General features: G+C 56.1%; 1 protein-coding gene across 1 annotated transcript; it reads right to left on the reverse strand.

The window, feature by feature from the left end:
- Positions 1 to 800: 800 nt before the first annotated feature.
- Positions 801 to 18343, reverse strand: GUCY2D (guanylate cyclase 2D, retinal). The gene is made up of 19 exons (XM_049860506.1): positions 17481 to 18343; positions 17095 to 17399; positions 13599 to 13950; positions 13214 to 13298; positions 12859 to 12961; positions 12381 to 12473; positions 10746 to 10826; positions 8836 to 9042; positions 8594 to 8750; positions 7796 to 7945; positions 6978 to 7126; positions 6319 to 6482; positions 6045 to 6237; positions 5401 to 5575; positions 5039 to 5137; positions 4811 to 4905; positions 4592 to 4677; positions 4311 to 4420; positions 801 to 3879 (listed from the first exon to the last, which is right to left on the reverse strand). Exons 1-18 carry the CDS (start codon positions 18214 to 18216, stop codon positions 4327 to 4329), a joined length of 3324 nt encoding a protein of 1107 aa, XP_049716463.1. The 5' UTR covers positions 18217 to 18343; the 3' UTR covers positions 801 to 3879; positions 4311 to 4326.
- Between the last annotated feature and the right edge of the window lie 563 nt (positions 18344 to 18906).

Here is an 18906-nt window from a genome sequence, read left to right on the forward strand (position 1 = left end):
GGTGGAGTGCGGGGTGCTGCTGAAGTCCTGCCCAGAGACTAGTGGACCCGGGGACAGATTACCCAGTAAGCTACTAATCTGTAGAGATCAATTTCATATGGGTTTCACCACATCTTTGATTAGCAAGTAAGCAAAAATAAGCCTATGCTTACCTTGCTTACTGGGTAACCCACCCCTGGCAGGGATTGTATAAATTTAAAGAGAGAATTTGATTCTGTAGGAAGGTTCTGTGGGCTTGGGAGATGGATGCCAGCCACACCTAGAAGCAGAATCTTTGATGTGGTGAAAAAAAGTGAAATTGTTCACTATAGATGATCTGGTAAGCAAGGTGAACACTGTGCTTACCTTGCCTATTGAATAATCCCCTCTTTGTGGACCCCAACTTCTCTATCTAAGGGCCCTGTCTCTTGGACACTGGCTTCCATGGGTCACGGACCATGGCCCCAACCAAGCTCTGCCCTTATCTTCCCCTCTTTGTCATGCCTATGACCAAGGGATGAGGCCGCACCACACTTTTCCAGAGCTTCTGGTCTTTTCCAGAAGCTTGAAGGCCTAAGGTTTCCCTGCCTGGCCCCCTTATAGCAGAGCCCCTTGAGCAGAGAAGATCCTGTGGATTGCTGGCCCCAGCTCACTCTTGCCCCCCACCCCCCAGGTCATCTCGAGGGGTCATCCTACCTGAAACCCTCCTGGGCAATGCCAGGTTTGAACATTCCAGGAATGGGGACGATCAGATCACCTCTCTAGGCCAAAAGCACCACACACCATGAAATGGAGGAAAGCACAGCTTTATTTCAGCCCCCACCCTCCTAGGACCCAGCCACCTCAGCATACTTTACGGCCTGGTGCCCACAGTGCATGGTCCAGAGGGTCTGGGAAACACAGCCTAGCAATGCAGTGTCACAAATCCCCACCAAGGAGCAGCTCACCCCACCTCCCCAGAAGGAAGGTGCCTGGGCCCACCGCAGATGGGGGTGGGGGCAGGGCCCAGCCCCAAGGAGCAGAACAGAGAAAGGTGCCAGCTGAGCCCCAGGACAGATGTGGATCCCTGCTATGGGACTGCTGCAGTGGTTGTGGAAGGCTCCTTCTTCAGCTGTCGCCAGTCCCAGCCGAGGAGCCATCCCAAAGGCAAGGGCAGCTTCAAGCGTGGGCTCCTAGGGTAGGCCAGCTGGCAGAGGCAGTGTAAACACATCTGAGGACGGGGTGCCTAATGACCAAGCCAGGTGCTCGCATGGGCTAGGAGTTACCTGGGTCCCAGGAATGACGGGGTCAGTGGGTGGGGAGTAACAGGCTCTAAGGCTGGATAGTTGGCTGGGCTCAGGAAGAAGGTTTCACAGAAATGGGGGAAACTTCAGAGGAAGGCAGGGAGAAACTGCAGGGCAAAGAGAAGAAGGCTGAGGGACAGACAGCTGGGAGACTGAGGGACAGAGAAAGAGGAGACTGAGGCAGAGAGAGAGTGAGACTGAGGAACAGAAAGGAGACAGAGAGAGAAGGGGAGACTGAGGTTGAGCGGGGGAGACAGGGGGACAAAGAGGAGACAGGCTTAATCTTCTCTCTTCTTTAGCTCTGCACATCTCTGTGAGCTCTGGGGGTGTGATGTCCCCGAGTTCTAGCTGGGGAAGAGAACGGGACTCTCCTTCACAGGCTCCTCCCTCAGTCATATCTGCTGACTTGACACTGAGGCAGCCCAGCCTAGAAACTCAAGGGCCCCAGCCTAGAAACTCAAGGGACAGGCTCAGTCCTGCTTGTTCCATCCCTACTCTAGGCAGATCTGGTGCCAGTGCCCTGGCTGGTCCTCCTCTTCCTCTTGAGGGTGCCCTGCCCGACCCTGTCACGCTAATCTCCCTGCATCTAACTCAGGTCTTGTACTTCCTTGAGGCTTCCTGAATTACACACCATGACCTTCCCTTGCCCCCAGGCATGCAGGGAGTCAGGGAGGGAGAATTACAAGGTTGGGTGGGACAGGCAGGGAGAGGCACTCCTCTCCACACAGCTAGGCCTAATGCTAAAAATGTAGAATCTGCCCTTCAACTCCCGGGACCGAAGTACAGAGAAAATCTTAAATTTAAGAGCTTAAATAATGTTCTCATTATTTTTTAAAGTGTCAGTTTTATTTAATTCATCATCTCTGAACTCAATTAAAAATATTTTTTAAAATTGCACTAAATTACTCACTATAGCTGCACCACCTTAAATAACCAGAGCCTGCAAGTGCTGAGTTTTAGATTTCTTATACACTCTTTACCTTTAGGAAGAAGGGGAAGGTCACTAAGCTTGCTGATTTTACCAGTTTAAAAAAAAAAAAAAAGGGCAAAGCAACCTCCAGGGGCGCTTAAAAGCCTAATCCAGGAGTCCTGTGCTCAAATGCCTACCGCTGCCTTATCGGTTCATAACAAGCGGTCCAAAAATCTTAGTGTCTTAGAGCAACAAGGAGGGCTGGGGACTGAGAACTGAGAGGCGAAAAGTCCTGGATGAAGGGGACTGTCCCTCTTCAGCTCCAGCAGGGCAATGTTGAGGGGTTGTGCAAGCCCTGTGTGGCGAGCTCTTTGGATTTCAAGAAGGAAATCTAGTACAGATTTTGAAAATGTGGTATCTCTTGACTTTTAAATGTTAGCTCAAAACAAAAAACAAACCAAAAACCCCACTCCATAGGTTAAAGAAAGCAAGTCTGATATAGCTAGTTTACAGCTTGGTTTTTATGAAATCTTAGAGATTCTAAGATTTTAGAGATCGTAGGATCATTTAGTTTCATGCTTTGAAAACTTTAACGTGCACAGGAATACCTTGAGCGAATATGTTAAAATGCAGATACTGACTCAGGGAACAGGGTGTGAGACTCAGCATTTTGGACAACCCTGCAGGTGAGGCCAATGTTGCTGGTCTAAGAATTTAGTTCATCCTTCCACCTAGGACTGCCCTCTGACTGTCATATCTCTGGTCAATGATGTCCCCTTGCTTGTACACCTCCAGGTGCTCGACGCTCACCACACGTGGTGGCAGCCTAGGTGGCCACAGCTGCTGCTAACTTCTTCCAGGGACCCCAGCGATGGCAAAGGGCACCAAGAGTCAAAAATGTTTCAAGGCCCAGTGTCTGGAACGTCAGAGTTCCACAAAGGAAACTTCAATTGGGGACTTGCCAGGACAGAGGGCTGACACTTGTTACAAAGGTCTAGGCAGAGAGGCTTTTCTGTCCAGCCACCTGCTCAGCAGGGCCCTGTTACTATACCTTGGGAGCTCTGGTTAGTAAAGGTTGGTGCGGTTTGTGTAACTTCTTTACCCAAAGCCTTGAAACAAGCTTTTCTCTGCACTTGGGAAAGTAACCTGGTTACACCTACATGACAAGGAGCCAGTTTCCGGCTAGTGAGAAATAGAATTGAGAAGGAGGCTTGAGGCTACACAGAAACCCTTTCCTCCTCAGGCCACTGGACAAACCCTACTAGGTGGAACACAAGGTGTCCACTTCCTCTGGGGTTGGAGCACCCAATCCCAGATCTCCCTTCTGGGGCCTTGAAGGGCCCTGAAAAGTGGAGAAACACTTCCCACCCCCCAACAACCCTTGATGAGCTCAGGGTCCTTAGGGGCTGGTGGCCAGATACCACAGTGCCCCATATCCTGAGTCCAGCCATTCTGAAGCCCAGCTGTTAAGACTGGAAGGGGCTGTGGAAACCACCTAGGCCACCCCTCGTTTGACCATTGAGGGGAACCCAAGCCCAGATAGTGCATAAGACGTTCCCGAAGTCACACAGCACAGCTGGTTTGCAACCAACTCTTGTAAAGGCCCAGAATTCTTTGAGGCAGAGCTGGACAGAAGCCACCAGGATTAGCCAGACTTTTGGTCACCCACAGCAGCAACTTTCAGGAAAAGGACCTTCCAGAATAACCCTGAGGAAAAAAGTAATGGATGAGGTTTACCAAGGAAGAGGAGGGTCATGGATCAGAGTTTCTAGGAGGGTGTGTGCAGGATTCTACCCTAGAGGAGACATCTGTCAGGCTTGTCTGGTAGATGTTGCCCCTTACAATGCACAGCTCATGAGGCCTGTTGATGTGGGTTGGAGGGATCAAGGGAAGTCATGATTGCAGGGTCACAAGTCCAGCCTGGACTCCTGGACCCACTCCAGATCTACTGAACCAGAATCCTGCAGTTGGTGCTCTGGAAACCTGCATTTTTAATGAGCGCCCCCATCTCAGGGGAAATCTGACTTAGTGAGCCGAAAGTTCAGCAGGCAACACTAGGCCCTCAGGCTGCATCCTCCAGAGGCATGAGGGCCCTGGAGTCTGCGGGGAGACAGAGCTGGGCATGTGACTTGGCCCACCTGCCCCGCGGTGGCCTCACTTTCCCAGGAACTGCCCCGGCCTCGCCTTCTCCAGCTTCTGGCGCCGCTCAGGGGGGATCTCCTGCAGGCTGATGCCGTGGTTACTGGCCCTGTAGGGAGGGGGCAGCAGTCTCAGGGAAGGGGAATGCGGCGAGGCAGGGCCCAGGTCAGCACTGCTTTGTGCTGGGGTCGGATAGACGGCAGGAGGCAGTGAAAAGGAGGTAAGGGGACGACCTGGCTGGTGCTGGTCCCTCGCCCCGCTGCAGACGCCCGGCCCTCACCCCGGCTGCAGATCCGGCGGTTTAGGAATAGGCTTGCTGAAGCCGCGTCTGCCCACCAACCAGTACGTGTCCTCGACGCCCTTGCCCTGGGAGACACAGGGGACGCGAGCGGACTTGAGCAGATTTGGGTGAAGGGGGGGTCTCAAAGTCTAAATGGAACCCGGAGCCGGGCGGAGTGGGGCGGGCTCGGCGGCAGGACGGGTCCGGGCCGGGCCTCACCTTCAGCTCGGTGCGACCTCGCACCTCCACCTGGAAGCCCTCGTCCAGGGCGCGGAGAATCCGCACGGTGCTCATGTTCACGTGGATACGGTAAGCTGGAACGACGGGGTGGGGGTGGGGGTGGGGTTGCAGTGAACCTCGTGCATTCCCCCTCCCAGGCCATCTCTCCTCTGGCCCGGGGCCTCTCCCCACCTCTCGCAGCCCCTCTCGCCCCAGTGTCACACTCACGCAGCCCGGTGGACTCCATGCGCGAGGCGGTGTTGACTGTGTCCCCGAACAGGCAGTACCGCGGCATGGTGAGGCCCACCACGCCCGCCACGCACGGGCCTGCAGAGATGCGCAGGGTTGGCTGGCCGGGCCTGGGCTACAGCTGTCTGTGCCCGGCGGCTGGGCAGGCCTTGGGGGGACCAAAGCACCCTATAATCTCCACCAGCTCCCCAAATAAACACACACTGCTAAGCATAACCTCTCTATTAAAACCAAGTACTTGGCACGCAAGGGCAGCTTCAAGGCAAGCCTCCTATGCAGGGAATCTGCAGCGAGCGGGCCCTAAAAAAGGTGGGCAGGAGCCCGGGAGGGCTGGGAGTTACCAGAGTGCAGGCCGATGCGGATGCGCACAGGCACCTCGGGCATGTGGCGCATGCGGAAGGAGCCCACCGCACTGAGTATGTCCAGCGCCATGTTGGCAATCTCTGCTGCGTGCCGCTGCCCATTCCGCTGAGGCAGCCCCGAGGCCACCATATAGGCGTCCCCAATTGTCTCCACCTGGGGGGGAGGGGTTGTGCACATTCAGTACTGGGCACCCCACCACCACCACCCTCCGCGCGCTCCGCACATAGTGATTCTCCCTTGTCAAAACCCAAAACCAAACCCGTTGCGGTCCAGTCGATTCCGACTCATAGCGACACTATTAGAACTGCCCCACAGGGTTTTCAAGGAGGTCTGGTGGATTTAAACTGCCGACCTTTTGGTTAGCAGCCAAATGCTTAACCACTGCATCACCAGCGCTGCAGGAGGCCTAAATTAGGGTCAGTGCAGAGGTCCTGGGCAGCCAGACTGGGAGTTGGGGAACTGAGCTGGGGACTGGAGGAGGAGCTAAGGGACAGGAGGGCTGGGGAAGAGGGTTGAACTGGTGGCATGGTATAGGTGGGCTGAGGGCTGAGCAGTAAGCACTGGGCTGGAGGCAGGTGAAACTAAACTGGAAGTCAGGACCTTTGCCCCCTACATACTCTACCTTGTAGACGTCGTGGGCTCCAATGATGGCATCGAAGAGAGTGTAGAGGTCATTGAGCAGGTCCACCACCTCAATGGGCTCACTCATGGCTGAGATAGTGGTGAAGCCCACGATGTCACTGAAATACAGCGTCACCTCCTCAAAGTACTCAGGTTCCACAGGTGTCCCCATCTTCAAGGCCTCAGCCACTGACCTGGGGGTGGCACACAGTAAGAACACCTGGAGGCCACCCTAGTCTGGCTGGACATGGGCTGCCCTCCCGATTGGCACCCACGGAGGCAGCATCTGTGTGAGCAGCCGGTCTGTCTTCTGCTTTTCCAGCTCCAGCTCCTCCGTGCGCTCCCGGATCAGGTCCTCCAGGTTGCTTGAGTACTGCTCCAGCATCCGCAGCATGGAGTCGATGATGTTCATCTTTCGGCCCTTGTTGATGCTCTTGAACTAGCAGTGGGGGGAAGCTGGTGGGACTCCTGAGGGTCTGGGCTGTCGGCGCCTCTCCCACGAGGCTGGATGATGCCTGATCCTCCCCCCATCCCCCACCACTCATCTGCTACTTATCAAGCACTTAGGGTGCCAGGCACTGTGTTTCCAGATATTATTAGGAGGTGTGTAGGAAATGAGGGTTCAGAGAGGTCAGGACACTGGAACCAGCCCAGGCTTTGGACTCCCAGGCCAAGTGTCTTTCTGCCAAGCACATATTAGTTTTCAATAAATGTTAACTCAATTGAATTAAAATTTTCCCACCCGGAGGTCTATCTCCCACTCCGAAGGCCTCTACAGCCCCCACCAAAGCCCCAGACCTCAGGCTACTCCTTAAGAGGTCATCTGGAAAGTCAGAGGTCCTGCCAGCCTGCCTGCCTGGAGCCTCCTCAGGCTGCCGACAAGAGTCTGCAGTCCCAGTAGCCAGCCCAGCCCTTGCCAGCCCCAGCCCCTGACCAGGTCGAAGGTGCGGTCCGTGGAGGGCCGAAGGTCTGGCTGCTCTGCCCAGCACTGCTCCATCAGCTGGATGCACTCCATGGGCGCCTGGTCCATGGACACCAAAGGCCGACACAGCGGAGGGGGGCTCTGCACCCTCTGCACCACCTCTGGGGGCATGAGGGGACCATGAGGGGTGGGCGCCCCAGAACAGAAGCCACTTCTGACCTTGGCCTGATTGTTGAAGCCCAAGATGGGGAGAATAGCAGGGGTATCCCTTAAATTAGAACTCAGTGGGAGGGAGAGTGCTGGGAGTAACAAGCGAACCCTGAGCCCTGGGGGGTGCCCTGGAGGGTGGGAGGGTTCAGCCAGAGGTGACACAGGCAGAGACTAGTATTTATTGCACAGCCACTGTGTGCCAGGCCTTTACAGATATTTTCTTCTTAACCCTCAGAAATGAGTAGGTGTTATGTTGTCTTCGTTATAACCCTCAGAAATGAGTAGGTGTTATGTTGTCTTCGTTATAACCCTCAGAAATGAGTAGGTGTTATGTTGTCTTCGTTATCTTTCTCCCCTTCACCCTGGGCCCCTGAGAACCAGAGAGGAGCCTGCTCTGTTGGGCATCCAGGAATAGGACAGGGAAGGGCCCCTCACCAGATCCTGAAGCTTCACTCTCCACTGCCCTGACCCTTCAGACCCCAGCTTTGGGGGAGCTCCGCATCGTTAAGTCTTATCCCTGGGCTTTTGGGAAAAGAACGAGGCTGAGTCTGGCCTGACTCTGCCCTAACCGCAGGCTGCCCCTCTGATGCGAACTCCAGAGAGCTGAGGGGAGGCCGTACCCTTGGCAGTCAGCTCCAGCATGGCGTAGGGGACGCTGCGACACACGACTTCTTGCATGATGATGCCCAGGCTGAAGACATCGCCGGCCAGCGTCCCCCGACGCTCCAGGGCAGGGTCTCGAAGTAGCTCTGGGGCTGTCCATAGCTGGTCTGTGGGTGGGGAAGGGGGCATGGGCACGCGGAGGACCATGGGGGCGATGGGGACAGACCCCACCTCTCAGAAAGCCTGGGCTTGCCCCCAGAGACCCGCTATCCCTCCCCCACGCCTGGCCCAGACTCTGGCCCTGGAGCCCTGCAACTCAGAGAAACGCCATCTCAGAGGAACCCCAGCTCTCACTGCCCCGCAGACAAGGCGATGCCCGCAGAGAACCCTCCCCCTTGGGCCCAGGCTCCGCCCCCCGACAGGCTCCTTCCCCGGGGCACACCCGGCTTTCCCCGAGCAGACCCCACCCCCCGCATCTCTTCTGAGGTCAAAGCTCCTTTTTGGGAGCAGGAGTCGTGTCCAGTGGATGTGGGATATGAGAGCGCGAGGGAGGACAGAGGAAAGAAGGGAAAACCAAACCAACCAACAAACCCGTTGCTGCCCAGTCGATTCCAACTCATAGCGACCCTATAGGACAGAGTAGAACTCCCCCATAGAGCTTCCAAGGAGCGCCTGGTGGATTCGAACTGTAGACCCTTTGGTTAGCAGCTGTGGCTCTTCACCACTACGCCCTCAGGGAAGGAGCGAGGAGCCCTTAAAATGCTAGGGACCCCGGGGGATGCTTGTCCCCGTGGGAGGCTGCCCGGAGCTCCTACCTTCCGCGCTCGGTGGCTCCGGTAACACCCTCTGCGCTTCCAGCAGTCGCCCGTGGCCGTGGTCGGTGACCTTGAGCACGAACCTCCCGTCCACCACGCAGTTCCGGGATTTAAGCCGCCCGTGAGCGACGCCTCGATGGTGCAGGTATCTCACTCCCTGGAAGGGGCGGGTACGGGCAGCCTCAGCCTGCGCGGCTCCCTGCCTCCAGGAGCCCTCCATGCCCGCCTCCCCCAACACACACCTTGATGAGATCCAGTAGGAGGGAGGACTTGAACATCCAGTCCAGCTTTATGTCTCTCTGGGCAAGGAGGTCGTGGAGGGAGCCCCGGGTACAGTGCTCCGAGACCACAGCCAGGATGCCCTCCCCCCGCGCCACGGCTCCATCCGCGCCCCGCGCCAGGAAGAGCCCCAGGTAGAGGGCCACGTTCTCGTGCCGCAGCTCCCTGAGCTGAGAGAGGAGGGAAGTTACTGGGTACTTCCTACTCTTTTCCTACTCTGGGGGCACGGTGGGGAGGCGGCCGTATTCAGGGGTCCCTTGCTAAGTCTCCAACTCGGAAAACGTGATTAAAAAAAAAGGTGAACGAAATTGTAGGGCATAAAGGGGGCTTTTTTCTGCAGGTGATATTTCTCTCTTTGGAAAAGGCAGTATCGTCAAAGGCCCTGTTCAGATATTGGGTATGGCTTCGCTTAAATTTATGAACCAAAAGACAATCTTGTACCGGTAATCAGAACCCAGGCGGGTTCTGACGTGTTGACCGTGAAATTTTGCACTGCCAGGTGTTAAGGAAAAACACCTCATGATGGAGAAGCCTCCCCTTCAGGTGTAACGGCCTTTTGGGGAAGAACCAGGGAGAAGTTGGCGCTGCTGTCGGGGAACTCCAGAAACGGAGGCTTGTCCTCTCAATCCAGCCAGGGGCTGCTCTGCTTGGTGTTGCATCCACTGGGTCAAGTGCGTCTGAGTTCAACCCCCCCATCCCCCTTATCCCCCACCCCCACCCCCACCCCCACCCCACACTGAGCAGTGCAGCCAAGAACCCAGAAGAGCCATAGACAAGGCCACACCCACTCCGCTCTCCCAATCTAGGCATGCTGGGAAAATGGGGGCTAGATTGGTGACTGGTGCCCTTTCTAGCTTTTCTTTCACACAGATCGTCAGTAAAGAGGCTTCTTTTAACTTGAAACGCCCAGTATTATATGAGCCGGAAACCCTGGTGGTGTAGTGGTTAATGCTACGGCTGCTAACCAAGAGGTCGGCAGTTCAAATCCACCAGGTGCTCCCTGGAAACTCCATGAGGAAGTTCTACCCTGTCCTATAGGGTCGCTATGAGTTGGAATCGACTCGACGGCAGTGGGTTTTTATTATATGAGCCGGAATCGACTCGACTCACCGGCAACAACGGTAGTGGTTAGTCTGTTAAGCCATACAGGTAGACCAACTAAGTAATTCTGCATCTGTGTCCAAGAGCTCCTGCAAAGGGGTCAGGAAGGAGGCTAGGCCACAGTGCATGGTACCATGGGGAGCGGGCAATCAGGTTGGAAGGGCCAGTTAATAGTCTTTTTCCCAACCTTCCACTCCAAACCAAAAACCCAGTGGCGTCCAGTCGATTCTGACTCATAGCGACCCTCCAGTATGCATCAATCCAGGGAGGGCCATTCTGCACAAGTGGTCTGATAAAACTGGTAACACGTTTTTTAATTTTCTCTCATTCACTCATCGTGAACTCAAACATCCCAGTGATCATGAAGGTAGTACAGGAGCAGGTGACATTTCATTTGTTATACATAATGTCGATGTGAGTTGGAGCTAACTTAACTGCAACTAACCTCATTCACGCAGCATTCACTGATCTGTATAGTGTTGCATATACTGCGGGACGCTAGCGATACAGTGTATGAGCTTACAGCTCAGCGAAGGAGGCAGATAACAAATAAGCAAGCACACAGATGCACACCCAACTACAAACTGCGATAAGAACACCAAAGTAAAGACAGAGAATGATGGCAAACCTGCTCCAGAGAGGAGGTAACACTGAACCAAGACCTCTCTGTCTCTCCTACATTAGGGTCTAGCTCCGTACCCAGCTGCAAAGAGAAGGCATGGAGGGGATGAACTGATGGCCACTCGGTACCCATCACGGGCCCAACCCTCACCTTGGAGAAGGCTGTCTTGGTTGCTGGCCGAATAGCTATGTGCTGATCCCCTGGAAATTTCTTCAGCCACACCCAGTCTCCCTGGAGCAGAGAGGATGAGGGTGGAAACTCAGTCTCTTAGAAGCCCCATGATGTGAGGAACTCTAGAGCCCCACATTTCCATTGGCCCATTGCCTCAGAACACATCTCCCACGTGAAAAAGACTCAGAAGCAAGGAGTCTAATGCCAGTCCACTTCACAGCCAGCTGGTGAGAGATGTGCAGAAGGCCCGTATGGCTGTCACCACCCCAGATGGGCTCACCGACAGCCCTATTACAGCCAGCTGAGCTGTTATCACAACTGTCACCATCTACTGCCAGGAGAGAGCGCTGTGCTGGAAGTCAAGACTCCAGGTAGATCAGGCTATGTTGTAAACTGACTGTGAAGCATAGGCAGCTCCCCTCTGGGCTCTGAGCCTCATTTTCCTCAGCTGTTGGCAGGGCTGGCTTCATGGGTATAGGACCTGTGCAGTTGCACAAGGCCCCACACTCAGAAGGGCCCCAATCTTGGTTAAATGAGCTGTGTCATTGTGTTGAATGAACAAGGGGCTCCTCATTTCATTTTTCATCCGGCCCCGCAAACTGTTATGTAGCTGGTCCTGTCTGTTAGTGACGGATTTGGACTAGAAGGGAATTCTGGAGATTCAGTACTGACCCCGAAGAGGCATTTTGAAATAAAGTGGGAATTTTTTAGCTGTCATAAAAACTGGAGGCTGTATTTAGCGGACAGGGCCAGAGATGCTAAACTTTCTGCAATGCACAGGGTAGTCTCACACCTCAACCAAGAACATCCTGCCCAAAATGGCGGTAGTGTCCCAACTGAAGAACAGCTGTGATCATCTCTAAGGGACACACCAGGGCCCTCAGCATTCCCAGCATGACCTGAGCTTCCCCGCTCTGATTCTCCCCTTGACTAGCTGAGCTCTGTCTGAAAACTGCGCTCATTATCTTCCACCCGTCCCACCACATTCAGATTTGTTGACCCCACAGCTAATGTCCTAATGCCCTTCAAGACTTTTCTCCCCCTCCAAGGCTTGCTGTTCCTGAGTCTGATCTGAACTGGGTAGAAAGGCTGGATGGGCTAAGACGTGGGTCTGGCCTGAGTCAGGGATGCCCCATTGGGAAGCTCCCCATCCAGCACAATCCCCATTTAGGACGTGTCTTCTACGTCAGCAGAAGACCATATCTCAGACCTCTCTCTGCCCGTCTTTCCAGAAAGGCCGCCCCCTTCAGTAATCTGAAGGCTTGGATCATTGGGGGGGCAGGGCCCAGAGGTTTCCAACAAGGTAGGGGATGGCCTTAGTGGCCACACCTATTGCAGGATAGGCTCCCTTCTCTTCTCTTCTCCCCACACCCCCCAGCTCAGACCTCAAGAATCTGGACCACTGTGACTGGCTGCCGAGAAGTACTCACTTGGACAGTGACTATGGGAAAATCCCCAGACGTACCTGTTGAGGAATCCATGACCCTCCCCCAGATCTCATCCAGACCCCCGTCCCTCCTTCCTGGAGCCTCCAGGATTTGACACATCTCCATGTCTCCCCAGAGAGTGTGCCCAGGTCCTGTAGAGCCTGGCCTGGCAGGGGGTCAGGCTCACCTCATAGAGGCCAATGTTGGAGCTGTCAGGGGGCTGGCTGCGAATGTCTGCCACGCTGTGGGCAGCCAGACTTGAACGACTCCCCCGGACTACCTGGGGGGCAGAGATGAGTGCAAACGTTCAAAATACGGTCTGGGATCAGAGTCCAGAGGTTAGGGTGAATTCTAGAGATTAAAGAGGGAAGGAATATCAGTTAGGGAAGGTGATAATGACATTGGTTCCCAAGTGTATGGCACTTTACAGTTTATAAAACAAACATGTCGATTTTCTTGCTGGAACTTCACAACCCCCCAGGAAAGCAGGGGCTGTTACTACTGTTGTGCAGATGAGGTTACTGATGCCCAGAGCTCAGACTTGGGGCAGGGCTGGGGCAGAACCCAGGCCTCACCAGGTGAGGGTTGGGATGAGGACTGTCCCAGGGAGGGGACCAGGTATACAGGGAAAGGACAGCTGGATCCCAGCTCCCTGCCTCCCCCACCTTTCTGGAGCTGCTTCTCTGCGGGTGGAGGAAGGAGATGTCATCCAGAGTCAAGATGATCTTATTGGGGCCAGAGGCCATTTGGCTGTGAAGTAGCCGGTGTCTGGTGAGGGAAGGAGGTCATCTCAGAAAAGGGGACCAGGGGCCATGAGAAGAAGCCAGTAGGGAGATGCCCGTGGGTAATGTTGGCTCGGGGGAGGGGCACTGGAGGGCAGATATCCCTTGGCACTGCCACCCCTCCAGGGCTCCCATCCTCCCTCTTCACTCTTGAGGGCCCTACTGTCTTCGCTGCACAGGAGCTTTTCTGGCAGGTGGACAGCCAAGCTCCCCTCCCACTCACCTCACCGCTACTCACCTCAGGTAATGGGCCAGGAAGGCCCCGGTCAGCCCCATCCCAACGACCAGGAGGAAGCCAAGAAAGACGAGGCCGGGCTCCACTCCTGGAGGGGCAGTGGGGGAGAGATGCTCAGGACCCTGGCAAAGGGGATGCACCCTCTCTAGGGAGGTACAGAATCCTGTCCAGCCCTGGGGGCTCCAGGAAAGGAGGGGGGAATCAGGACCGGGTCCAGGCGAAGGTCATGGATTCCTAAAAGGGGAGGGTCTGAAAATTCCGCAGAGGTTCCAATGAGAGCTTTGGGAGCTCAGCAAGAGAGAGGTCCTGCACAGGCCAGGTTCAGAGGAGGACCTGGAACGGTCTGGAAGAGAAGTTACAGGACGGGAGTTCAGGGGCACGGCCTCACCTCCGTTGCAGATGTCCTCCGGGTCGAACCAGCACCAGGGGTCGGGCCCAGGCCCCCGTCCCCCGCGAGGGAAGTGCACCGGGTTCCCAGCCGAGCGGAGGGAGCCCTGGGCGGGGTCTAGCGTGTGCGTGGCGAACAGCTGGTCCCCCGCCGCGTCCGTGTCCAGCAGTACAAACCGGGATTCCTCGACTCCTCCCAGGGTCCCGCAGAAGCCAGGGACCTGGGCGTCCCGGGCGTAACGGGCCACAGCTGCTCCAGACACCCAGCCGCCACCTCCCGCTGCCCGCGCTCCCGCCACGCCTCGCGCCAACAAGGAGACCGAGTCGTAGATGGTGCCGAACAGCGGGGACACCTGGGGAAGGAGAGTATGGGGCTCAGGGTCCGGGCCATGGCCCACGGACAGATGTGAACTCGCTCGTCACGCCTATCTGCTCACGGGCCAAGTCCTCCGTGTATTGACTGTTCCCATCTTTCCTAGTTAGTGGCTCGCGATATTCCTCCGCATTGACTACCTCTTCCTCTCTCCCCATTCCCTATCTCACCCTTTCTCCGCACCGACTATCCCTCTTTTCAGGACTCTCAGGCTTTTCTCACCACGGGTTGACTTACTTTCCATCACCCACAGCCCTTCTTCTTCTTCTTTTTGGTTACCCTGCATATATGTTTAATCTCCTTACCTACAAAGGAGCCCTGGTGGCGCAGTGGTTAAGAGCTAGGCTGCTAACCTAAAGGTGGGCAGCTCAAACCCCTGAGCTGCTCTGCAGGAGAAAGATGTGGCAGTCTGCTTCCGTTAAGATTAGAGCCTGGGAAACCCCAGGGGGCAGTTCTTTGCTCTGTCCTATAGGCCTATAGGGCCACTATGAGTGAACTCAATGGCATTGGGTTATCTACTACTCAGGACTCCCTGGGTGGTCCAAATGGTTAACATGATTGGCTGCTTAACAAAAGGTGGGCAGTTTGAATTTGCCCAGAGGTGCCTCAAAAGAAAGGCCTGGCGATCTATTTCTGAAAAATTAGTCATTGAGAACCCTTTGGAGCACAGTCCTGCTCTGACACACGGGGTCACAAGGCCTCTGAGTCAACAGCAACTGGCAATGGGCCTACCTTTCACCCAAAAGCCTTTCTTCCCACACTTTGATTGACTACTTCTTATTTTTTTTTCTTTTCTTCCCCCAAGGCTACCACCTGATCTCATCACATCTCTCTATTATTCCCAGTTCCCATCTCTCAAAGGCTAACAGATATTAACTGGCTATGTACCAGACACCATGCGAAGCACTAGGGATATATGGGTGGGCAAGACTGAGTGCCTGCCTTCAAGAAGCCTTCAGTTTGTGGGGAGACAGGCAGAAATGTTGAGCTAGTGCAATGAGTGACATGGTAGGGGAAACTGAGTGAGCTGCAAGATGAAAAAGAGGGGTCCTAACTCAGGCTGGAGGAGGAGGAAGAGGGAAGAAGGCTTCTAAAGGAAGTGACCACCAAGCAGAGACCCGAGGGACAAGTCAGAATAGCCAGGTGGTCAAGGGAGGGCCAGGACAGGAGAGAGGAAACAGCACACCCAGCAACTCAGAGGCAAAAGAAAAGGACACATTTAGAGAACCAGTATTCACTCCTTCTGGCCAAAGCACAAGAGAGGAGGACATGAGGCTTATGTGAAGAGACTGCATCTATCCAGGGTGAGAGAAGCCACTGGGGGCATGACATAGCCACGTTTGCATTTAGAAGTTCGCTCTGGTTGCTGAGTAGGTGAGATTGGAAGCAGAGACCACCTGAGTGACTATCTGTTGCTGGATTCAGGCCGAGGTGTTGTGGCCTGATACAGGGCGGTGGCAGTGCAGACAGAAAAAGTGGATAGGTTCAAATGATCTCGAGGAAGTAAAAGTGACAGACTTGATGTCTGGATGTGGGGGAAGACGAATAGGGGAATCAGGGGTGATTCTCAGGGGTCTAGCTTAGGCAGCTGGGTAGAAGGCTGTGCTACTTACTTGAGAATTTCAATTTTCTGCCCCCTCTTTCTCCACTGACTGACCCACCCTCCATCCCCTCTTTCTTGATTCTTTTTCCCATGTCACCACTGTTTCTAACTCTTGTTTTCTTGACTGTTCCCATCCTTTCTCCACACTGGCTACTCCAAACCCTCCTGGAGGAGGCACAGGGGAATTGGTGGGCTCTTCTTGGGCAGGAGGCTGTTTGGGAATTATATTTCAAACCCCACTGACTCATAGCCCTATCGCATGTACCCTTTGGGTAGGGCCTTTATGGTGGTTAATTTGCTGCCCAATAACATTCAGAGTCCCCTGTATCTTAGTGGTTTCAAGCCCTCATACTGTCACTGAGATGGAGCTAGATGGTCTAAACCGGGATTCTGGGACACAGAGATTCCTGGTGTTAGCTGGATGCTGGGAACAAGCTATGGGTCTAAGTGATTGTAGGAGTCCCTAGCTCTAGCTAGAGACCTTTTTGTTTCTCACAAGATGTCAAGGCCCTCAACAAGTTAAGACTACCCGATGAGGCCCGAGAGGATAAATACCTCTGCTCTAGGCAGGAAGGTTGGGTCTGCATCTTCCCTCCTCCCTGCTCTCCTGGGAACCAAAAAAACTCAAAACCAGACCAACTGCCATTGACTGGACTCCAACACATAGCAACCCCTTGTGTGTCAGAGTAGAACTAGGCTCCATAGTGTTTTCAATGGCTGATTGCCAGGCCTTTCATCCAAGGTGCTTCTGGGTGAACTTGAACCTCCACGTCCTGCCTTTCAGTTAGCAGCCTAGCTTGTTAACCATTTGTACCTCCCAGAAACTTCCTTTTGAGAACACTAGATGTTTATTACAGGCTGTATGTTGCTGTGGTGATGAGAATGGGTTTGCTTTGAAGCAGATTGCAAAAGACATTGCAACTTAGAGCTCATCGGTGTTTGCTCCTTAGAGCTGAGTTTGAGAGGTGGCATTGCCTACTCTCCCGAGGCACTCCCAATACACAAAGATGCCCCAAGACAGACCAGAGTCTCTACATTATCCAGAAAACTCCAGAACAGCTAGAGCTGCTAGTAATTCTCTCCCCATTGACTCCATCCTCCTCCTTCCCACTGACTCCATCTTCCTCCTTCCCACTGACTCCATCTTCCCTTATTCCATTGGCTCTATCCACTTCTCATTGCCTCTATCCTTCTCTTGCCGTTGACTCTATCCTCGTCTCTCCTATAGGCTCCATCCTCCTCTTTCCCAATAGACCCCAGTCTCCTCTCTCAGCTTTAGCTATCCTCTTCTTTCTTCCTGGAAACCCTGGTGGCCTAGTGGTTAAGAGCTAGGGCTGCTAAGCAAAAGGCTGGCAGTTCGAATCTACCAGGCACTTCTTCGAAACCCTCCAGCGCAGTTTTACCCTGTACTACAGGATCGTTATGAGTCAGAATCACCTCTATAGCGATGGGTTTGGTTTTGTTTTGGGTTCTCTCTTCCCTGGTTCTCCTCTCCTCTTCCCTCCTCCCTGGTCCCTCTACCTGCTGTGGATTGAGGTCAGGTGGCAGCTCCTTGATCTCTTGGGCCCTGCGCAAGCTGTCCAGCACGCTGCTTTCCGGGGGACAGTGGCGCGTGAGGGTGAGCACAGCATCGTGGGCCCTACGAAGCTGGGAGCTGTTGGCGAGTGCAGCCAAGGCCTCAGGGCCTGGGGACAAGGCGTAGTGGAGCGTATCGAAGGGCAGGAAGACCAGGGAGCCGTCGGCCAGGCCCAGCTCCTCGGCGGCCTCCAGCAGGCGGCGCTGCTCCTCGCCGCCCAGCAGCACCGAGTGCATCACCATGATCACTGCTGCGGACACAGGCTCAGCTCGCCGCTCGGCGCTGCCACCCGCGGGCCCCGCGGCCACCCGCACCCTCCAGGGGAGCCTACCTCTGACCCTGGGCCCGTCGCGGACCCTCCTCAGGGCCTCCCGGGCGCCAGCGAGGTCCGAGGGCTCCATGGAGGTCACCAGGGCGACGGGCAGACCCCGGGCCCGGAGCGCCGCGGCCAGCGCGCGGCCAGCCTCCACCCACAGGTCCTGCGGGGCGGTGACCAGGGCCACGCGCGCCCAGCGGAAGGCCCGCAAGAGGGCGTAGAGGGCGTCGGCGGCCGGCGTCCCGGCGGGGGCCGTGGTGCCCGCCGCCCGCGTCCCGGGGCAACCCCAGGGCACCAGCGCGACCCCGGCCTCCTGGGCCAGCAGCTCGGCCGGCCTGCAGGCGGCAGGGTTCACCGGGCCCACGAGGCCCGAGACGCGGGCCAGCGCCGAGGCCACAGCCCCCAGGGCGCCCGGCGTCCGGCACGGCTCGGCCAGCAGCTCGACCTCGACGCGGGGGCCGCCCTCCAGGGCCGGGTCGCGGTTCAGGCGGGCGGCGGCCAGGCGCGCGGCCAGGTCCGGGCGGGCACGGGCGAAGATGGGGTCGCAGGCCCAGGGGCCCAGCACCCCGACGGTGAACACGGCGGAGCGGGCGGGGGGCGGCAGCAGCAGCAGCAGCAGCAGCAGCAGCGGCGGGAGCCGAGCCCCGGGCCTGGGCGCCGCGGGGGTGAACCGAGCCCCCAGCTTGCCTGCGCAGAGCTGCGGGTCCCGAAGCCCACCCGCCAGGAGGGTGCGGGCGATTATTGCCGGCATCTGTGAACACAGACGGAGCAGAAGGAGCCGCCGAGACCCCCAGAACTCCCCTAGGGCTCTCCCCGCACAGGCCTTTTCCCGATTACCCTGGGGGTCTTCTCTGCTTCCGCAGCCCCCTCCACAGGCTAAGACCACTAGATGAGTGTCAAAGGCACGGCCTAGAAGCCCCCTCCTGCTTCGCAGGCTTCCTGCTCCCTCTTCCCCATGACTTCTCCTTCCCCCTGGTCAGACCCATCCGGGGTCGGTGGGGACACATCCATGCCCTCCTCAGGTCCATCCTGGCAGGTGGGACCCGGGTCCGTAGGGAAGGGCCTTTGCCACTCACCGGCAAGTCCGGGACTGGGGCCCAGGGCTGGGGTGAGGGCTCACAGGCTGAGCCCCCTTCTGAAGCCTGCCCAGGTCTCCTCTGCCAGCCCGACACAGGGGCACAGGGCCAGGGTGTGGGAACAGCCGGCCAGAGCCCTTAATCTCCCCAAGCTGATTAGGGCCTCTAATCGGGCAGGGAGGGGTTGGCGGAGGAAGGGAGCCTGGACTGCGCCTCCGGAATCCCGGTGCCAGGCAGCCCCTTTCTCCTCCGTGACTCCCAACCATCCCCCCAACCCCCAGCACAAAAGTGGCCTCAGGTCCCCCTTATAGGCTGCTGCACACTGCCCTTCTCTGCCTGGAAAACGACAAGTTGTGCCCATGGAG

Source organism: Elephas maximus, chromosome 19 (assembly GCF_024166365.1).
Source record: "Elephas maximus indicus isolate mEleMax1 chromosome 19, mEleMax1 primary haplotype, whole genome shotgun sequence".
Lineage (NCBI taxonomy): Eukaryota > Metazoa > Chordata > Mammalia > Proboscidea > Elephantidae > Elephas > Elephas maximus.